This window comes from Fundulus heteroclitus, chromosome 17 (genome assembly GCF_011125445.2).
Source record: "Fundulus heteroclitus isolate FHET01 chromosome 17, MU-UCD_Fhet_4.1, whole genome shotgun sequence".
Classification (NCBI taxonomy): Eukaryota; Metazoa; Chordata; class Actinopteri; order Cyprinodontiformes; family Fundulidae; genus Fundulus; species Fundulus heteroclitus.
In genome coordinates, this window is record NC_046377.1 from 13,246,052 (window position 1) to 13,264,723 (window position 18,672).

The 18,672-nt window shown below is 40.6% G+C and overlaps 1 protein-coding gene across 4 annotated transcripts in view; it reads right to left on the bottom strand.

Moving 5' to 3' along the window:
- Positions 1–18,672, bottom strand: part of chchd3a (coiled-coil-helix-coiled-coil-helix domain containing 3a) — a 101,672-nt gene that overhangs the window by 32,930 nt on the left and 50,070 nt on the right. For 2 of the 4 annotated variants that reach the window (XM_036148977.1, XM_036148975.1), the window contains exons 5-6: positions 7,695–7,709; positions 5,827–5,910 (exon numbers count right to left, since the gene is read on the bottom strand). In XM_036148977.1, coding sequence (XP_036004870.1) covers positions 5,827–5,910; positions 7,695–7,709 — 99 coding nt within the window. The remainder of the gene's footprint in view (positions 1–5,826; positions 5,911–7,694; positions 7,710–18,672) is intronic. The other 2 variants (XM_036148978.1, XM_036148976.1) reach the window with 1 other exon arrangement.

Below are 18,672 nucleotides of genomic sequence, written 5' to 3' on the forward strand. Positions count from 1 at the left end.
ACAACTGAAAGCCTAGTTTGGTTGTAGCGCGCAGACCAACTACACGCTACAACCAGGATCTCAAAAAACTCTGCGGATTGACGAAAACGAAGGAAAATTGCCCAGAGAGGGCTGCATGATGCTTATGAGTAGTTCTCTAGCAGTAAGCATGGTAGTATGTTCCTCTAGATTAAGAGACGCTGCTTAAGGTCTGATAAAAATAAAGGGAATACGGCAGTCTTGCACTTACGAGGATACGTCCTGTATGTGTACGTGCTGACCTACGCATTACACTACATACTACACTATGTACTACAACGTATTATGTCTTGATAATATCTAGGTCCTCTAGAGCCGATTAAAATTATTTCTTAAAAAATACTATTATGCTGTAGTTCCTCAGGACTTGACATCATTTTCCTGGAAAGCTCTTTTAGTCGCAATCTTGGAACAAGTCCTCTCAACAAACTAACCATCATTCATGCTTTACATGCTAATGTGCTACATATGAACTATGGACGAATCAGTGGTTTTATTGCTGTGATTAATCAAACCACATCCCGGAGTTTCACCTGGATCAGTATACTGTGCACTCAGGTTTACACTGCAGCTACTTAAACACCTACATGTCAGTTTAAAAGTTGCACACACTAGATTGTTTCATTCCTGAGTTGATGTCTATCTTAAGGGACATTCTATAACCTGTTCATGCATATCATCATGTTGAGTGAATTTAGACTCAGTACACCAAAATAGAACATGTCAGAAGTGATTTTAACCTAAAGTAGGGGGAAAGCACAGGCAATGAAGACAGACTGCACCGTTTGCCAAAATGGGGAAAGAGGCCAAAGAAAAAAGGAATCATCAACAGTGTCCAGACAAAACGTACCCCCCATATGGTTCCTCAGACAGTATTACACAGTTGGAGGCCAACTGTGGATCATTATTTAAAGAGGATTACCTAAAACGCACACCTGATGACAATGGTTACCATTATGTACTGATTCCCTTAAAAACAAAATTAATTTTCTCAGTGCAGATTTTATGGCAAGTGGCTTTGAAATAAATACATGCATTTATTTTTTTCCATAAATAAATAAACTTCTTGAAGATCTTCCATGTGTTTCACCTTTCCTTCTTCAAACCGTCCCTCATTTTTAACACAGCAATTGAAGGCTTTTCAACCTTTTCTCCAAGCTGTCGTGTTCTCTATCATTTTTGACATTTAATCATTTCATAGCGCTTTTTTTGTTTTTGTCTTATCTGCCGTAGCTTCCCATTAATGCCACTTTATCATAATGATTAGATATACTATTTAAGGTAGACTCTTTTGATTCCAGTTTGTCTCCTGGAGGACAGTTTCATTTTTTTGATCATGAGTTGAAGCCCACTTTTTCTCCATTTTCCATGAATCCTATCCACGTCTCTCTCGCTCTCTTTCAATCTCGTGTTTCTCTCTGAGGTGTGAATGTGTTTTGTTGACACTTTGGTCCAAGGAATATTGACCAGAGACCAACATGGCTGATGGATGGCTAGTGCAAGTCGATAATGTCCACGCTCGTCGGGACTCATCGCGTTATCTGCATCAAATGAGCTCATGTATGCAAAACAGCACGATGTGATGTAATAATAGGTGTTGGAGAGAAAAAAGAGTCGAGCTTGAATTTATAGATGAATCACTGACAGTTTAAAATGAAACTGGCTTGTATCCAATATGTCATCAGAATTTTGGGCCGAGTTAGAGCCTGATGTAATCTAGAGATGAAAAGAGAATTCACATGATCACTGATTGCAGAATATCTTGCAAGTAATGAGCAATAACCCATTCATCCTGTAAAATTAAGCCTAATTCAAATGTTTGACACTGTTTAAAAATAAACCTTTTCCTCACTGCCTGGCATTAAAAAGGGCTAAACCCTTCTCTGTTTCTGATCAGTTAGAATTACAAAAAGAATGTCTATTTACCAACAACATGAGATTTTTTAACGATAATTTTTAAAATTACTTTCTTTAAATTAGGAAGTTTTGATACACTAGGACTTAAAGTGTAACTCACCCCAAAACCTTTTTTTTGTTACAGATAATCTGTATAAACTAGGCCACAGGGTGCAACTTTAACGTTGCTGTGCATTTTTTTTTATGTTTTATGTGAACTTATTTAGTCCTGCAATATCTGTGTTAAAACGGTCTAAACGCTCCCCTCTTAGTGTTGAACGGTCGTTACTGCAGCTGAAATTTTCTATTGGTTCAAACGATGCATGCTTTTGTCACCATAGCCCTGCGTTCGGTTATAAAACCATCTCATTCAGACCCACGCCTTCGCCCCGCAGCGAGTGTTTAGCATTACAGCTTTGAACGTTAACCCATGTCAGCAGTGATGCTGCTAACAACACTTTTCCACTCAAAAACTGCACCATTCTGTCCTTCAACACCTCGCAGCTTCCGGCATCGCTGAGTTAGCGTCTTGAGCCGGCGGCTGGACCTGATTAAAGTCCCTTAAATGAAAGTTGCGTCATGGGCGTTCCATTTTTTTCGGGTCACGTGATCTCATGCAGCCATTTTGGGTCTAGGCTCAGCTAAGCTCAGCGCGTATACAACACTGCGAGCGACCGATTTCCTTTATTTTAATTTTATTTTTTCTGATTATTTCGAGTATTTCTTTGTTTCGAAAATAAGCCACCATGCCAGGGTGTTGTGCCCACGGCTGCAGCAACAGCACTGATAAAGGGACGCGGATGTTCCGTTTTCCAAGCGATGAAGAGCGGCGTTTATTGTGGATCAACGAGTCAGTCGAACAAAACTTGGAGACCTACAACAAACTCTCGCTTGTGTGAGGTATGTGGGCTTTTTTTTTTTTTCTGAAGTCAGGGTTTCCCGCAGCGCTAAGTTTGGCGGCCGCCTCGCCAATATAAAAACAAAAAAACCCAAAAACGTGCAGAGCTTGTCTCTCCCCGCCAGTCCCCAACCGCTAAGCCGGGCATACCCTGTACGAGTTTTTCAGTGGTGGTACTTATATACATCTCAAACTGTACGATGGAACCGCGGGGTTTAAAAAGTTCACCGCTCACGATCTGTGCGGCGCGACGCTCGGACGCGACCGGACTGCTCATTCTGTACGTTGTGCCCCCTCTGGGACCGCTCACTGTGGTGGCAGAGGCAGGCGAGCGAAGGTGGGTGACAGGGACCCAGAGCAGGGGGTCGAGCCCAGCTCACGCACCGCACCAGCGGCCGCGCGGCACGGCAGGTCGCCCGGCCCGCCCCGCGAGCGGAGGCGTGCCGAAACAGGCGGCCAGCGCGTCGCGCAGACCGGAGCGCTTGCCCTCCCCCCGCCCCACGAGCCGACGTCCGGGCCCCGTGGGTCCCGGGCCGGGCGAAGGTCGCTTTGGGGATGCCTGCTCCTCTCCCTCCCCGCCAGGGGAGGGAGAGGAGGGGAGGGCGCTCCCTCGTAGCTCTGCTTGAACAGCAGGATGCGCTCACGAAAACCTCACGACGGCCGACTGAATTTCAAACATGTTTGATTTTCACCGACCGTCCGATTTTTTTATGTGAAATTTTCTTCTGGACTTCTTGCTTTATTTCATTGTGCTGTAGCATAATGTGTGTCTGATTTTTGTCCTATGGGACCAATTCTGGACTTCAAGACAGTAAAAGAGAAGTATACAGTTCACTTAAAAATGTCTCTCTCAAGTCTTATTAAAATGTAATATCAGCTTTTCTGGATGCCTAGTAGGTGATCATCAACACTCAGTTGTGTTTTATTCAGAACACCTGCCTGAAGGGTATTAGAAGGTGCGAAACGCGCATAACATAACAGTGTTAAAGCGCCTGCCTGTGGCAAGTTTAGACCCAAAATGGCGCCACTCGCTGAGTTGGCGCAACTTTCATTTAAGGGACTTTAGACCTGATAAGTCTCAGCCCCGCTTGCCTCCACAAACCTCTTGTGACGAAGGAGTGAGAAACCCTCCCCCTCAAAAGACAGATCAATGAGAAATCCATGTCAGTCCATGTTTCAACATGTCACTTTCCCTCGAACGGACCGCCTCAGTAACAAGCCCTGCTAAACTCCCCCACCACTCATCCACACAATTGGCTGTGTCTCTTTGAACCGCCTACTTTTGGTGGCATTTTTTCAAAGTGGGTTTGGGGGCGGAGTTATGTTTTTACATCGGGGTGTGTTACACTTTAACGCCGATGATGTCATAGCTTCGTAAGTTTCTGATTTTGTAAGTTTCTGATAGATTGATTCAGAACCTTTGATTTCAATTGAGGCATACCTGTGGATATATTTATAGGCAACACAAAAAACACACTGGGTCCTTGTCTAGCATCAGTGGGAAATTAAAAGAAATTAGCCAAGATATCATCAAAAGAAATGTGGACTTCCATATGTCTGGTTCATCTTTGCAAAGAAAGGGAAGGAGAAATGTCCTGTGTCCCAGTAATGGTGCAAAATGTGTAGCGAGCCCTAAACAAAACCAAAAAACTTTGTTAAGGTGTTGGATGACGAGGGTAAAAAGTATAATTATCCAAAGCAAAACAAATCTAGAACTAATATGGGCTGAAAGGCCACTTAGAAAGGAAGAAGCTATTAGTCCAAAAAGAACATAAGAAGCCAGATCACAATTTCAAAACGTACTCACAGAGAAAGATCTTTGTTTTTGAAAATATGTGCTGGGGTTAAACATGTGAAATGCTGAAACTTATTAATAATGGTTATATTTAGATGAGAATGGAGGAAACCTTCAAGCCTCAGAACAATCATGTTGGGTGGGTGTTTTTCTCAAAGTTTTGAAGTGTTTCACAAAAGATGGAATCATAAGGAAAGAACAGTGTATGAGAATACTGAAGCAACAAGCAAGACGGCAAATATTTTGGACTAAGGGAATGCATCTTCTAAATTTAAAGAACGTAATAAAACATTCCATTTCATCTCTCTATCTCATTACTAAGGCATTTCAACAAAAAGAAATAATTATGGTAACTGACTCAAAACATGAAAGGTTTGCTCAGAACGTGAAAAAAGAGAGCATTATTGTAGATTGTATATACAAATCTGGTTTCAAAAAAACATTTTTAAAGTCCACAAATTTGAATAAAGAAAACACTTTTACAATTTTTAGCTTCATAATATATTCCACTAACAGTATTAAGTAACAGATTTTCCTCCACAATGTCTTCGCAACAGTGTATAATTTCCATCTGGCTTCCACTATGGGGAACGTTTGACTTTTTGCACCCTCCAAAGGGGAGCAAACTCTTTCTCAGCACGAGTGTATAATTTTAAGCACATTAGAAAGGGCATTATATCCTTACTGAGACACTTATGATTTGAGAGCTGCATGAAGGCGTTCTTTCAAACCACACTTTAACGGAGCATTTGACCCCTGCTCCCCTGCCTTGCAGGCGTCTCTCACAGGGAGCAGTGCGGTGCCGTCGTTTGAAGTGTGGTAAGCATGGCAGCTGACCCTTGTCCCAGTCCATGGGACACCAGCATGTTAAGAAAATCCAGGTAGTGTCACTTTCAGGGTCAGAACGATACATAAAAATGAAGACTTAACCCTTTGTCCTTCAAGCAGTAGAACATGGACTAAAGCGTAAAGGTAGCAAAAAAAGAACAGCAACACACGTCATACTGGGAAAGCAAGTAGATTTTGACTTGAAGGATGATAATAAATATAACACTAAGGTGAACCACGTGAAAAACAATGTAAAGCTGGCTAAAATAATTGTTCATTCAGTGCAGAAAATTGTACATGATATTGTAGGAATATTTGTTGAAAAAAATATTAAATTTTGAAAGTTTGAAAAATGATTTTAAAAGGAAGGAAGCATCTTATTATTCCTTACTCGTTCTTCCAGCCGGGCCACCTGCTCCCGGTAAAAAGCATCCAGCTTCTTCAGGTCTGCTTCCTTGGCCTCCAGCTGCTTGGCCTAACAACAGAGAGAGGAACAAAAACTATTTCATTGGAAATTATTATTGGAAATTGAATATATATATTTATGTAGTTTCTGCTGTAAATATTTGACTGCACAATGACAATCTCAATAAATTACAATATCAACAACAACTTAATTTATTCTGATGGATGAATTAAAAAAGTCAAATAGAATGTTTTAGCGCAGAATGCTCCCTGGGCACAACACAATGGCTGCTCCATAAGAGATAGGTTAAATGCAGAAGACAAGTTTACTTGGAATAAATGTTGCAATGAAAAAAAAAGGAGATTATTAATTACAATCTTCATAAGGAGCGTAAGCTACAAAATACAGTTGCTAAAGATGCTGGCGGTTCAGCAATTACTGTATCCAAGCATTTTAATGGTATTATGAGTGGAAGGAGAAAATGCAGAAGCAGCAGGGTCAGCCATTGCTGAGATGATTGTGAAACGAAGTTCATTCAAGAGTTTTCAAGACTAACAACTGTGGATTGTGGTTGGACTCGAACTTTCAAGAGCTCACAGAGACGTAGCCAACACCTGGGCTACAATGCTCATATTCGACTTAAATGTTGTCTTTTAGTAAAATTTCCAATGAATTTGAAAATCAAAATCGTTCAGTCTGGAGGAAGCGTGGAGAGGCACTTATTTCAAGCTGCTTAAGGTCCAGTGTGAAATTTCCAGTCAGTGTTGATGATGATTTCAAGAGGTATACTAAATCCTGATGGTCATCTAGTGTGTTTTAGCAAGTTCAAATTTATCCTCACTAGTCACTACTCACCATCTATCAGGAAAATTAAGCACTTCAGTTTTTGTCTTACAAACATGCTTTAAGTAGATACTGATTTACTTTTCCAGCAGGACTTGGAGCTAGCCCACACTAGCAAAAGTACCAATACCTGACAAATGTCATGATATATCACTGGGCTTGATTGACCAGCAGCTTGGCCTAGCCTAAACTTCATAGAGATTCCTACTGTCAGAATAAAAATGAGAGACGCCTGACCAAGACATGTAAGTTTTCCAAGAAACAGCAGTCTGGGTTTTGCTTGGCTGTAAGCCATCATCATCAGAAATTGACTTGAAATACTCCTTGTGTAATATTTTATATATATATATATATATATATATATATATATATATATATATATATATATATATATATATATATATATATATATATATATATATATGCAATCTGGGATGAATCACTGGCACAAAATAACTCTTCAATGATGTAAGAATGCATTGACATGTATTGAAATGTACTTGTACATACACTTAGGGACATGCAAGTCAAAATATGCGGATAACTTAACGGTTGAGGCTGAAAATATACACAGGCACCCAAGTGCAAGAGCGTGATTGTGCCTTGGCAGGTTCTTGTGCTTGCTCTTCAGCCAAACTATCAGTACAAGAAGATAGCATCACCTTTCGGGGGCAAACATGTATTGTGTTCTGCCATATAGGTTTACCCGCTCTACCTATCTTTGCTGTCCTCCCCTCTACTGTGACCTTCACTAAATGTACGACTGACTTTCTCTGTGACATGCAGCACAGATAAGACCTGATATATCACCTCGCACAGAAAAAAACAACAACATTACCCTGTGCATGAGGGCCAAAGACTAATCAAAACATATTTACCAGTCAACACCGTATTACAGGGTACAAGAAGATCATTACCTCAACAGCCAGGCTAAACTATAGACTAAGATACAAGTAACTGCGAGAAAGAAACAAAGTAGTTTAGATGAGGGGGGGGCGAAAAAGACTTACCTTCTGCTCAAGTTCCTGAATAAGGCAAGCATCAAAAGAGAGGAGTAAGGAGACACTGATTTATTCTTTTCTTCAAAGTGACATTTGGAAAAAGGTTTAGTATTCAAATGCCAGGGGTGACTGGCTGCCACACTGTTCTGCTTCAATACTCATATTTCATCCTTAAAGTTTACACTATCACTGGCAAACACACAAACCTGTGCATACGCCCTTAACATGTGTGGTATACAACCATACAACCATAAACCGTGCATATATTCCTACCATGCATGGCTATTTACAATTATACATAATATTAGCGGAGTACTTTTGCATGTGGAAAAGCAGCCACACAGGTGTAGCCTTGACACTACGGGAAGCTTGGGAATAGAGTTAACAAAAAAAAAAAAAAAAATACAATATATTAAAAAAACTGCCTCAGCCCATCCAATCTTCACTACACTGATAACCATCTGAGTGTAGCAACTCAACACACTTCAGGCGAAACTGTATGCTGCATGCATTGTGATGAGAAGTCTCAGAGAGGAGCTGTCGTCACATAAGATGAGTGGGGGAAGTTTCAAAGTCAAGGGGATACTCCAAGCTCGCTTATGAAGACCCGAGACAGAAAGCATTGTCACAAAGGCAAACACCTTCATTATAGTGCCAGACAGTGAGTAAAACCAACTCCAGGGCAACACTTTATCACACTCAAGACGATACTCGGCAAAAACAACAGCAGGACCGAGGTGCTGGTGTCTCTGATGTGTCCTCAAAACGACCCAGCATTAGCCAGCTTTATTGCTCTGGTCAAACAATTCTCTCTATCGTGTCCCCTTACAGCTAGTGCTTTTTGTTTATCCTCTGCACAATGAAATCAAGTTAAAGTTATACCACAATCATAGTCCTGGGTGAATGTGCCCTCAAGTGTACCTAAAAAATTATGGAGTTACTGCACTAGAAAGAACCTGTTATCGATTCTGAGACCGCAATCACTGCCTCTAGGAGAGGATGGAAAAGTTTTCAAGTGTCTGGATTACACCGCAAAAGTGCCAAAAAAAAAAAAAAATGAAAAAAATAACGGTCCCCCCAAACAGCTCAATTTAGCCTGGAGAGGTGGTGATGACGAAGGGGGGAGTATATTGTCAGGAGTGTGTCCAAACTCGATGTTACGCTGGTATGTGGTGACTAAAGGTGCCGATTCTGCAGCAAAAGAGGAAACATGCGCGCAGATGCTGAGACGCAAACGGAAAGGTCAGACGCCGATCTGCAGTGCACAATTCATCACGTGCGCACACAGCAGCCTGAGCAGCTGTGCCCACAGAGAGCAGGCTAAGAGATAAATGTGTGCTGAAGGGGCAACTAAAGAGCTCATTAAAACAGAAGAGGTTGTGACAGAAATGTGTACCTAGGGATTTCCTTTTTTTTATTCACTTTTGTCAGAGTCTATGCGAGTGTCTATATGTACATGCACCAGTGCCTGTGTTCAATTTCCACGCAGGCAGGTTGACCCTCCTCTTTGACGAGACACAGGCCCAGACCCGCACGCATTATGTCAGGATTATTTCTCACTGATTAATCCCATTCAGCTGAGTTAAAAGATAATCTAATCGCACTAAGGGCCAAAACAATGGGGCAGGCTTCAGCACTGACCATACGCATTTTGTTCCCCGAAGAAAGGGGGTGGTTGCCGGCGGATGAGGAGAGCTCTGGTAAGGGTTGGGGGGGAGGCAGAGGCAGAGGACTGAGAACTTGCTTTTTGATGAAAAAAGAAGTGTGGTTGTTAATAGAGGCTTGCAAAAATGTTGTGTTCCCCTTAAACCTTTACAAACTCTAACCCATTGCATCTTTTTTGGGATATTAGGGGATGGACCAACGCAAAGAAGGACATATTGTAAAGTGGAAGAAATTGACACATGGTTTCTAAATGTGCTTTTATATTTATAACCCCTTACTCTGACACCCATAAATAAAACCCAGAGCAACCAGCTGCTTTCAGAAGTCTTGTCATTTGTATATTCATTCCACTTGTGTGCACTTTGATCCCAGTATAAACACAGATGTTATGTGGAGTCCTCAGAGGTTTGTTAGAGAGCATTACTGAACAAACAGCATAATGTAGACCAGGTTATACACCAGACAGCTCGGGTTAGTTGACAAAACAATTAGGGCTAATACAGTTCCTCCCCTATGTCGATTGTTAAGATTCTTTGAGGCAAATTATCTGCCACAAGGTTTCGTTAAAGTTTGTTTGACTATTCAGCGAGTGGTTTTCTGGCCAGGTAATAATAACAAAAATAATAAACAACAATCTCCCTTTCACTAATGATGTGAGCAGTTAGTACGGATATCAGCTATGGTGGGAGACTACAAGCGTCAAAAAGAAGTGAAAGGGTCAAAAGGGTTGGATTGATTGGACTTTAAAGAAGATAAAGCGGTGCAGTACATATGGTGCAAAACTGAATTAGCATTCCATGATAGGAAATCCTTGATGCTGCAACACCTGAACAGGAAGCATCGGATGCAGGGATAGGCGCTGCATACTTGCCCAAAACAAATACAAAGAATGTAACTTGGAACTTATGTACCATACAACGGTTTTCTATTTTTATTTGGATAACAACATGCTTTCTGATATTAAATTCCTTTTAAAAGCCCATGATGTAAAATGCAAGGGACAGTTAGTGCACTTATTGTTTCTGACCATTTCCACCGCAGAGGCAGCTAGCTCTGTGTTGATGTTAAGTCAACCAGAAAGGGCTGAGCTTTTGACATGTTGTTGTTGGAACTTTTTCAAAAGATACATCTTTTGCTACAAATGTCCAAGTAGACTAAATAAATATGTCATTGCATTTCAAACAATCAGATGTTGGTGTTTTTCTTTTTTTTTTTTAAAAGTGAATAACTTGTTAACTTGCATTTTCTCTTCCAAGTATTTTTATAATGCATAAAATAAGCTTAAGCAGTTAAACTAAAGAAAATCGAGAATGGGACTATTGTTTCAACTCTGAATGAAAGAGGCTCAGGTTAACTCTGCATTCTGGGCCTTTAGAGATCAACAGCTCAGGTTGGGGAATCTTTAGCTAGAAAAATGTACTCTGCCTAAGTTTCTTTTGCAGAAACCCTTCACAAAGATAGACATATCCTACTGAATACATAACATTTTACAAGAGCATTTCTATTACTTTTTTGAGCCCAGGAAGCCTTAATATAAACAGCAAACATATTTATTATTTGCTGCTGACCACAACCAACATCGATTTGCACAAGTATCAAAGAGGTCAACAAAGGATGCAGTATGAGCAACTCTCCACACAGACCTGAGTCACCTTGAGAAATACAACACCTACGTCTGGATAATATTTGAAGACTTCAGTTTCATCTTTGACACTGTTATTCCCTATAAACGGGCTAATAAACTGAGCGACCCGGGCAGATTACTGTGTACGCTGATTCTGGATTTCCTCAGGAACAGAGAATGTGTGCTTGGACCGTCCTGATGGGTTCCTGGATACAGAGACACCCCAGGGGTGTGTCCTCAGCCCCATTCCCTATTCAATATTTACTCATGGACGCTCTTATTCTAACCACCAACACCATAGTGAGGTTTACAGACGACACCGCTGTAGGTCTGATTTCTGATAATAATGAATCGGCCTACAGAGAAGAGGTCACGCACTTCAGACTAAGGTATCGGAAAAGTAACCTGGACTTTAACAACTCAAAGACGAAAGAAGCAATTATGGACTTCAAGAAATCTAAGCGCACCACACAAACTCCCCTCTCAATACAAAGTGAGGAGGTTGACAGAACCACTACAGGTCAGTAACAGAGAGTCTCCTGGTGTATTGCTGCACTGTGTTGTTCTCCAGCTGCTCTCAGGAGAGCGTGGAGAAAGAAACTTGTTCATTTGCACCTGCAGACTGCAAAAGAAAGCCAGCGCCATTGCAACAAACTCCACTCACCCCAGCCATTGTTCCCACCCCATCTAGTAAAAGAGTCAAGACTTTAAAAACAAAATCCAACAGACTCAAAAACTGTTTATACCCCAGAGTGGTCAAATCAATCACTCCTACCAGCTTATGGACCAAATGATTGCCGCAAACCTTTGTTTTGTGCATTAGTGTACCTTTTTGGTGTACATATGTGTGTGATAATCACACGGCCAAACGAGAGATGCTAAACTGTTTTTCATTGTGTGAAACAATGACAAAGCATATTCTACTCCATTTCCCCTTTCTTATTAAATACAGTAGCACAAATGACTGGGGGTGACACGCGGACATGTGGTGGTCAGATTAAACGAATCATTTAGGCTCGGTGATCGCCTCTGTGAATATCAATTAGCCAGCTGCTGAATAATTAAGGACAACTGTGTTTTTTAATTAGCTGACTGCCGCAGTTTGAGCGGGGCGCAGGGCTGCGAAAAAAAAGGAGGAGAAGCAGGGAGGAGCTGAGGAGTGGAAGCTGGGAGAGCGATGAGAACAGGTGGATTTTGCTGCGTCAGCCCTCCTACCCTTACCTCCCGCCCACCCACCGGCTGTTCTTTTACTGAATTGCTCCCTTATAGTCCATTTTCCTTCCCAGCTGCTTTGTCGTTTCAAGTGCTCTGACATGTGCTTTTTTTTCTCCCCCCTCAAACTGTCTGAAAGGACCGAAATAAAAATAAGCTTTACCTGTCAGCAGTACTAAAGTCTGAACAGGCCGCGTACGTATATAGTTTGTACGGCAATGATTGTGACTCATTGCAATAACATTTTAAGAAACGTCTGTGAACCCCTGCTGCTATATATTTGCACACTGAACAGCTAATGTTTAAAAAAAGATCAGTCAGCACTAAATGCACCACAACAACAATATAAATGCAACATTTCTTAACAAATTTGGATATATACAGTGCCTTGCAGAAGCATACATAACCCTTGAACATGTCATAAATCACAGAGTACTGTGTATTTATTTTAGGTTTTTAGGTTGTAGATCAACACAAAGCAATTTAAATTTCTACAGCTTTCCACAGATTTCCAATAGGATGTAGCTGTGGAGTTTGACTGGACCATTCTAGAGCAAGCATATGCTTTGAGCTAAATCATTCCATTGTAGGTTGTGCTTTATGTTTAGGGTGATTATCCTGCTGGAAGCCGAACCTGCACCTCACTCTGAAGTGTTCTGCTGCATTTCTCAATGTTTCTGCCACCACTGCCCTGTAATTTCCACAAGGCTGCAATATTCTCATCTCATCAGCTCTAAGCAGCTTCCCTGTCCCTGGTGCAAAACTGCATCCCCACTGTATGTGGTTATGGTGTGTTTGGTGAGCTGTATTCTTTTTTTTTTTTTTTCATACATTGTGTTTTCCATGTAGGCCAAAAAGTCTCATTGTAGTCACCTTCTAGGTTGGTGGCAAACCACAAGCCAGACTTGGCAATCTTTCAACAATGGGTTTCTTCTTGCCAGTTTTCCAGGAAGGCCATTTTTCTGAAGTACATGTCCTGTCAAACAACTCTCCCCCCTGAGCTACAGCTCTCCAGCGTTACTATGGGCCTCTAGGGCTCTTCTCTGGCCTGTCCTTTGCCTGGCCTGTCAGTTTAGGTTACTGACCATGTCTTGGTAGGTTTCTGCTATATTCTATTCTCTGATGATGGATTGAAGAGTATGTGATGGCCAAAGCTTGAGACCTGCTGGTTTAAATGTGTCCAAAAACCTTATCCCAGACCTGTCTGCAGTGTTCCTTGGTCTTCATCACACTGTTTGCTAATTAATATTCCCTGACAAACCTCTGAAGTATTCAAATATTAAATAACACATAGGTGGACTAAATTTAAAGATTATGCAACTTCTAAAAGAAATCGGTTGCCCTATGTTTTATTTAGGGATAAAAGGGACTGAAAGCAAATATATCTTCCAGAATTTTATTAGTAAATTAATTCATTTTCCTTCCAGTTTAGAGTTACTTGCTACTTTCTGTCTATCTCATACAATCAAAGGAAAACATGTCCATGCTTTTGGTTGTAAAGTGACAAAATATAATTAAATACTTCTGCAAGTCACTATTCAATTTTAAACTTCAAGAAGAACACTCCGGCAGCTACATGACCATTGTGTCTTTATTCTAATGTTTCAATCAACAATTCTTTTTGATTTCAGACAAAAAATATAGCCACACTTTACTGGGAGGGAGTTAATAATGGCCAAAAGCAACACTGCACATACTACATTTTTCATTTCACAGCTCAATGATAGAAATTCTCCAATGTAATAAAATGCAGGGCTTCTGTTTCAACGTGTGCCTGCTAGACGCTTATAAATCATGATAGGTGAAAATAATTTTTGCGAGACGTCATGATCAATAGAGCACAAATCAAATCTGATCACATTAACTAACCGCACATCATCCATAACCTTGTTCTTTTTTTTTTATGCCCCTCTCTGCCACCATCATCCCTGCCTTGATTCACCCCTGTCACGAGTAGCATCATAATCAATGCTCCCTCACACTCCCCGAGTGCGCACTGCAGCACGGCGGGTCAGAGCTGCTCACCGGGGCCCATCTATCACGTTCACGTGCGACAGGAGCCCATGACAAACTAATACTGAAAGCCGCGAGCAGCAAGTCCTGCGCGATCCCATTGGCAGCGGGGAGGTCAGGGGGCCAGAACAATACGACTGTGCTCTGGTGTTAATTAGCGCAGTGGAGGTGCGGGTGGCGTGTGGAAGGTTAGAGATGGATGGAGGGAGAAAAGCGAGGGTTCACAGGGTAGACAGGATGAAACGGAGGGTGGAGAGGGGATTCGGGGTGAGTATGGAATATGGATGACAACAGAGCTGGAAGAAGAGAGGGTTTCTTCTGACAGCTGTTGGGGAACATTTCACACTTCAAGACATCAGAAGGGTGGTTTGATGAAAGGCAGTTTCTTACTTTTCAGTGGCATAAAAATACACCAAACTTTCCAGACATTTCTCCGTAATAAACCTTGGCTTATTGTTAAAATAACGACAGCAGCGCCAACTTAGAAATGTATGAGCTGCAGATGTATTTTAGGTGACAGTGTAACATAACATCACCTGACCTTACTGGCCAGTAATTGATTAATATTTAACATCGCCAGTAAAACATAGGAGCTGGTAGCAGAGGCTGTAAAACTCCATTGGAGGTCATTCACTTTTGCTGCTTAATAAGATCGTGGGGATTTACTGAGCACCAGTAACAGTCAAGTTCATGGCAAGCTATTAGTCTCCATGGGAGATTTCAGGAGCATGAGCGATAAAATCATGTCCATTATAGTGTGGTCAGTTAATAGGCTTAACACTGATGACATCAAAGGACACACATCGACTCCCATTCAAAGTTCAAATGCTTTTACACAATTTAACGAGACCAGTTTTATGGTATACTAATTTCATGTGGTCAGGCAGAGCATGATTTATCAAGACTTTTGGTACCTGGTGCTTAATTAGTAATTAATTAGTAATTGTTAATAGTACTTTACTGTCAAACGTCCTATTTGCCAACTGGTAATACTCTACTGTTCGACTGAGTTGGTAGATACCGTGTAAAACCAATCATTTGTAGAATTGACGAAGGCTGTAACCTTCGTTCGGTCAGAGCATTTCTGTATTAGGATTTGCGGTAAATAGACTATACCCTCATCTTCATCCAGCCAAGGTTTTACAGTATAATCAAACTCTGAAAAGTGCAGCAGTCACAAAACACTTGCAGGGATTAGCAATTGTTGCAATGTAAAAATTTACATTCAGATTGCATTGCATTCTCTCAAATAGGGCATCTTTTTCAGTTTGCATTATATAGGCTTGGTTTGTATCCTGGGATATTTTTAAAGCAACTATGAATCTTTTGTTGCTATAATCAGAGGTTCTTTGTTACGATATAAAAGTGCAATCATACTGGCACTGAATGAGACGGCAATGGAAAAACACATATTTTGAACTGCAATACAGAGATGATTCTACCAAAATCCTAAGGCTGATTTCTTATATCTAGACTTCGTATAGCTTTGACCTACTGATACCAATTTTTGTTGATTCCAACAGATTTTTGTGAACTACAATATAAGAACATGAATGTAACATTGTCTTCTATCTTATGCGCTTGTGAGCTTTTTTTATTATTGTTATTGCACAAGAAGTAGAGGTAATGTTACACTACAACTGTGTGACAGTAGGTGTAAGAAATTATATTACTATTTAAATAAAATATATTTTAGGGCATGCAGAGCCTCACATTTACTCTGAAACTTCCACAAGGCTGCGATATTCCCAAATACAGCATGTTCCATAACAGACAGAGGTTGAAAGTGCCTAAGGATACAATAAAGTGCTTTGGCTGTGCTCTGCTCTGCCTTCCTGTTATCTGCTGAAAGTCTTGCTCTTTCTCTCTAACTCTCAACTTAAACTCACTGCCATCTCTAATTAGGCTTAGTTTCAAAGCTAATGCAACCAAGCTCCCAGTGGAAATTACACAAAAAAGAAATTATACAAAAATATGTTCTTGATAGTTACTGGTATGGAAAAGCGGTGAAGCCTCTTGATTTTTGAGTCAGTGCTAGATCACAGAAGTGAAGTTTGTGTTAAAAAGGAGCCTAATTTGTCTCTTTGCTTAGATATGAATGTATGTTGTTTTGTCATGCGTCACCTTGAAACCTTGTGACAGACTTTGCAAGCTGTCCTGGATGCAACCCATGTCTCCCCCAATGAGCCCCACCCTGCAAAGCTGCATTAACTGGGTATAAACAATGGATGGATGAACAGAGTATTTGAGATCAAGAAACCAATGTTTACGCAATCATTTTAAACACATTCTCATGACACCTGAATACAAATTTTGCTGGTCATTAAAGTGGCAATGACAGAAATATTGTAGATACTCTTATAAAGGTTTAGAGTTGTATTTAAAAATAAAAATGTAATTAGTAAATCAAAGCAAAAACTCAAAAGCGTAAACAGATAGCCAATAGAATAACGCCACAATGACCTACTAGGTTAAACGGCCGACCTACCAAGGACACGGACCAAAGGGCAAGCCATGTAGGCGGTAAACGTGGGTGTCTTAATTTTGCACATGTATTGTAACTACTGACCGTTTAAGCAAAATTAAGATTAAGTGCCAGAAGAATAGGATCTCAACAATAGCAGTCGACTGACAGTCTTAGTCGTTCCATCTGGGTTTAAGAAAGCTGAGTCGGGTTGCAACCAACTCACATTTATTTTCCCTTTGCAGCTGGTCCAAATATGAAGATATTTATTAAGTGTGCTGCTTTAGAGTAAATGAATATTAAAAATGTTTGTAAAGGACTTGAAAAACGTGAACTAAAAAAGGTTAAACGCTGATATGTGTAAGAAAGATCTATTTTCTTTATAGTGCAAGACATTTCCAGCCTCTCAGCTTTTGTTGCAGACGTCACCAATCCTCTGTGGATGGACGGCAGCAACATCTGCTTGCTCAGAGATTGATTAATAGGCTGATCAGGCGCCTGTGGTATAAACTGATTGATTGATCATTCTGTGGTGGGAGTTGCCTTTATCCACCACCCTGGGGAGCGAACCTCTGGAGGTCCTAAGTCATCTGTCACAGCTAACACAGAGGAGATAGAAAAAAAGAGATGAGAACCTGGGGGTTCATTATCAAGACATTGGGGGGGTATGCACTAAGGAAAAAAGAAGCAATCTGGGAACATGAGGTATGCAATGGGTATTATGGACAAGAAAATATGCCTGTAAATATATGAATGACACCAACAAGTGGGACTTTCCTTGTATGTAAAAGAATCCAACAAGCAAAAAAATTTCATCCCGGCTAAAATGCTTAATTGAAGGCTCTTAAATTGTAACTCACCCCGATACCAGAGCCTTACTCCGCCCAATCTTATACCTGAAAAAGGTCCTGAGAGGAGGTGGTGCCTGGCAAACCAGGAAGTGTGGAGTAGCGTGAGGGTTGGGCGTGGTCTGACCTACAAGTAAAAGCTAAATAAACTAACCGAATGCTAAGCTAATAAATCGCTAAACTGAAAAATCGATAGAAGGACCATAAAACTCTGTACTCGCTACGGGGGCAAAAGATGTCGCTGCTTTTATTCCTCACAGAGGCAGGGCTACTGACACCTCAGTTTCTCGAAGTGACATCACAAAAAGTTTTGAACCAAGAGCAACATGATTCAAAATTCGAAGCAATGCATCTGTAGAACCTTAGGAGGGCGCCACACTGACGGTTTTAGACACGAAAGACAACCACATTAACAGTTTATTAGCAAAAAAAAAAAAGTTGATTTGGGCTGAGTTACCCTTTAAAACAAAGGTTAGAAACCCTTTTAAAGTAGGGTTCTGTGTGTAATTTATGAGTCCTTGGCATCTTGCTTTTCGTAAGGAAATCTCTTTTAACATTCATTTTGTGGAAATACAAACTACTATTTCTTGTAGGGTGAAGCCAACTGCTAGTCAGAGAGGGGCTTGGGGAAAAGGGGATTTCTAGTATCTTAACTCTTTAGAAATATAATGGCAGTTCATGTAAATACTATTAATAAACCCTTACACAACTGTCACCTTTGCTCTAGATTGCCTTACTAGAAGTTTAATTTAACATATTTGTACTTAAAGGTTCTTCTGATTACCTTCGTTTGCAAGTCAAGCATGAATCATGAGTGTACAGTCATAGATGATCACCATTCTCATGCGGGGGTCATGCACATGTTTCTACTACCTTTTGTTATGTATTACAAATAATGAGTACATTCAATGTCAAGCTTTTATCTAAAGATTCTATCTAAAGCTCTCTACACCAAATCAATGCAAGAATGGCAAGCAATAATTACACAAAGAAGGTTTAGAACCAACTTGCTTGCTGTATGTAAAAATGTTTAGAATTTCAGGTAATACAGCAACACTTGAGAGCAAATACTTGCGAGATCTTAAATCCATAACCCAAAAAATATATAAAACTAAAAATGGCCAGACGGTGTAAAAGGGTCTGCACTTTTTTTATATGTAA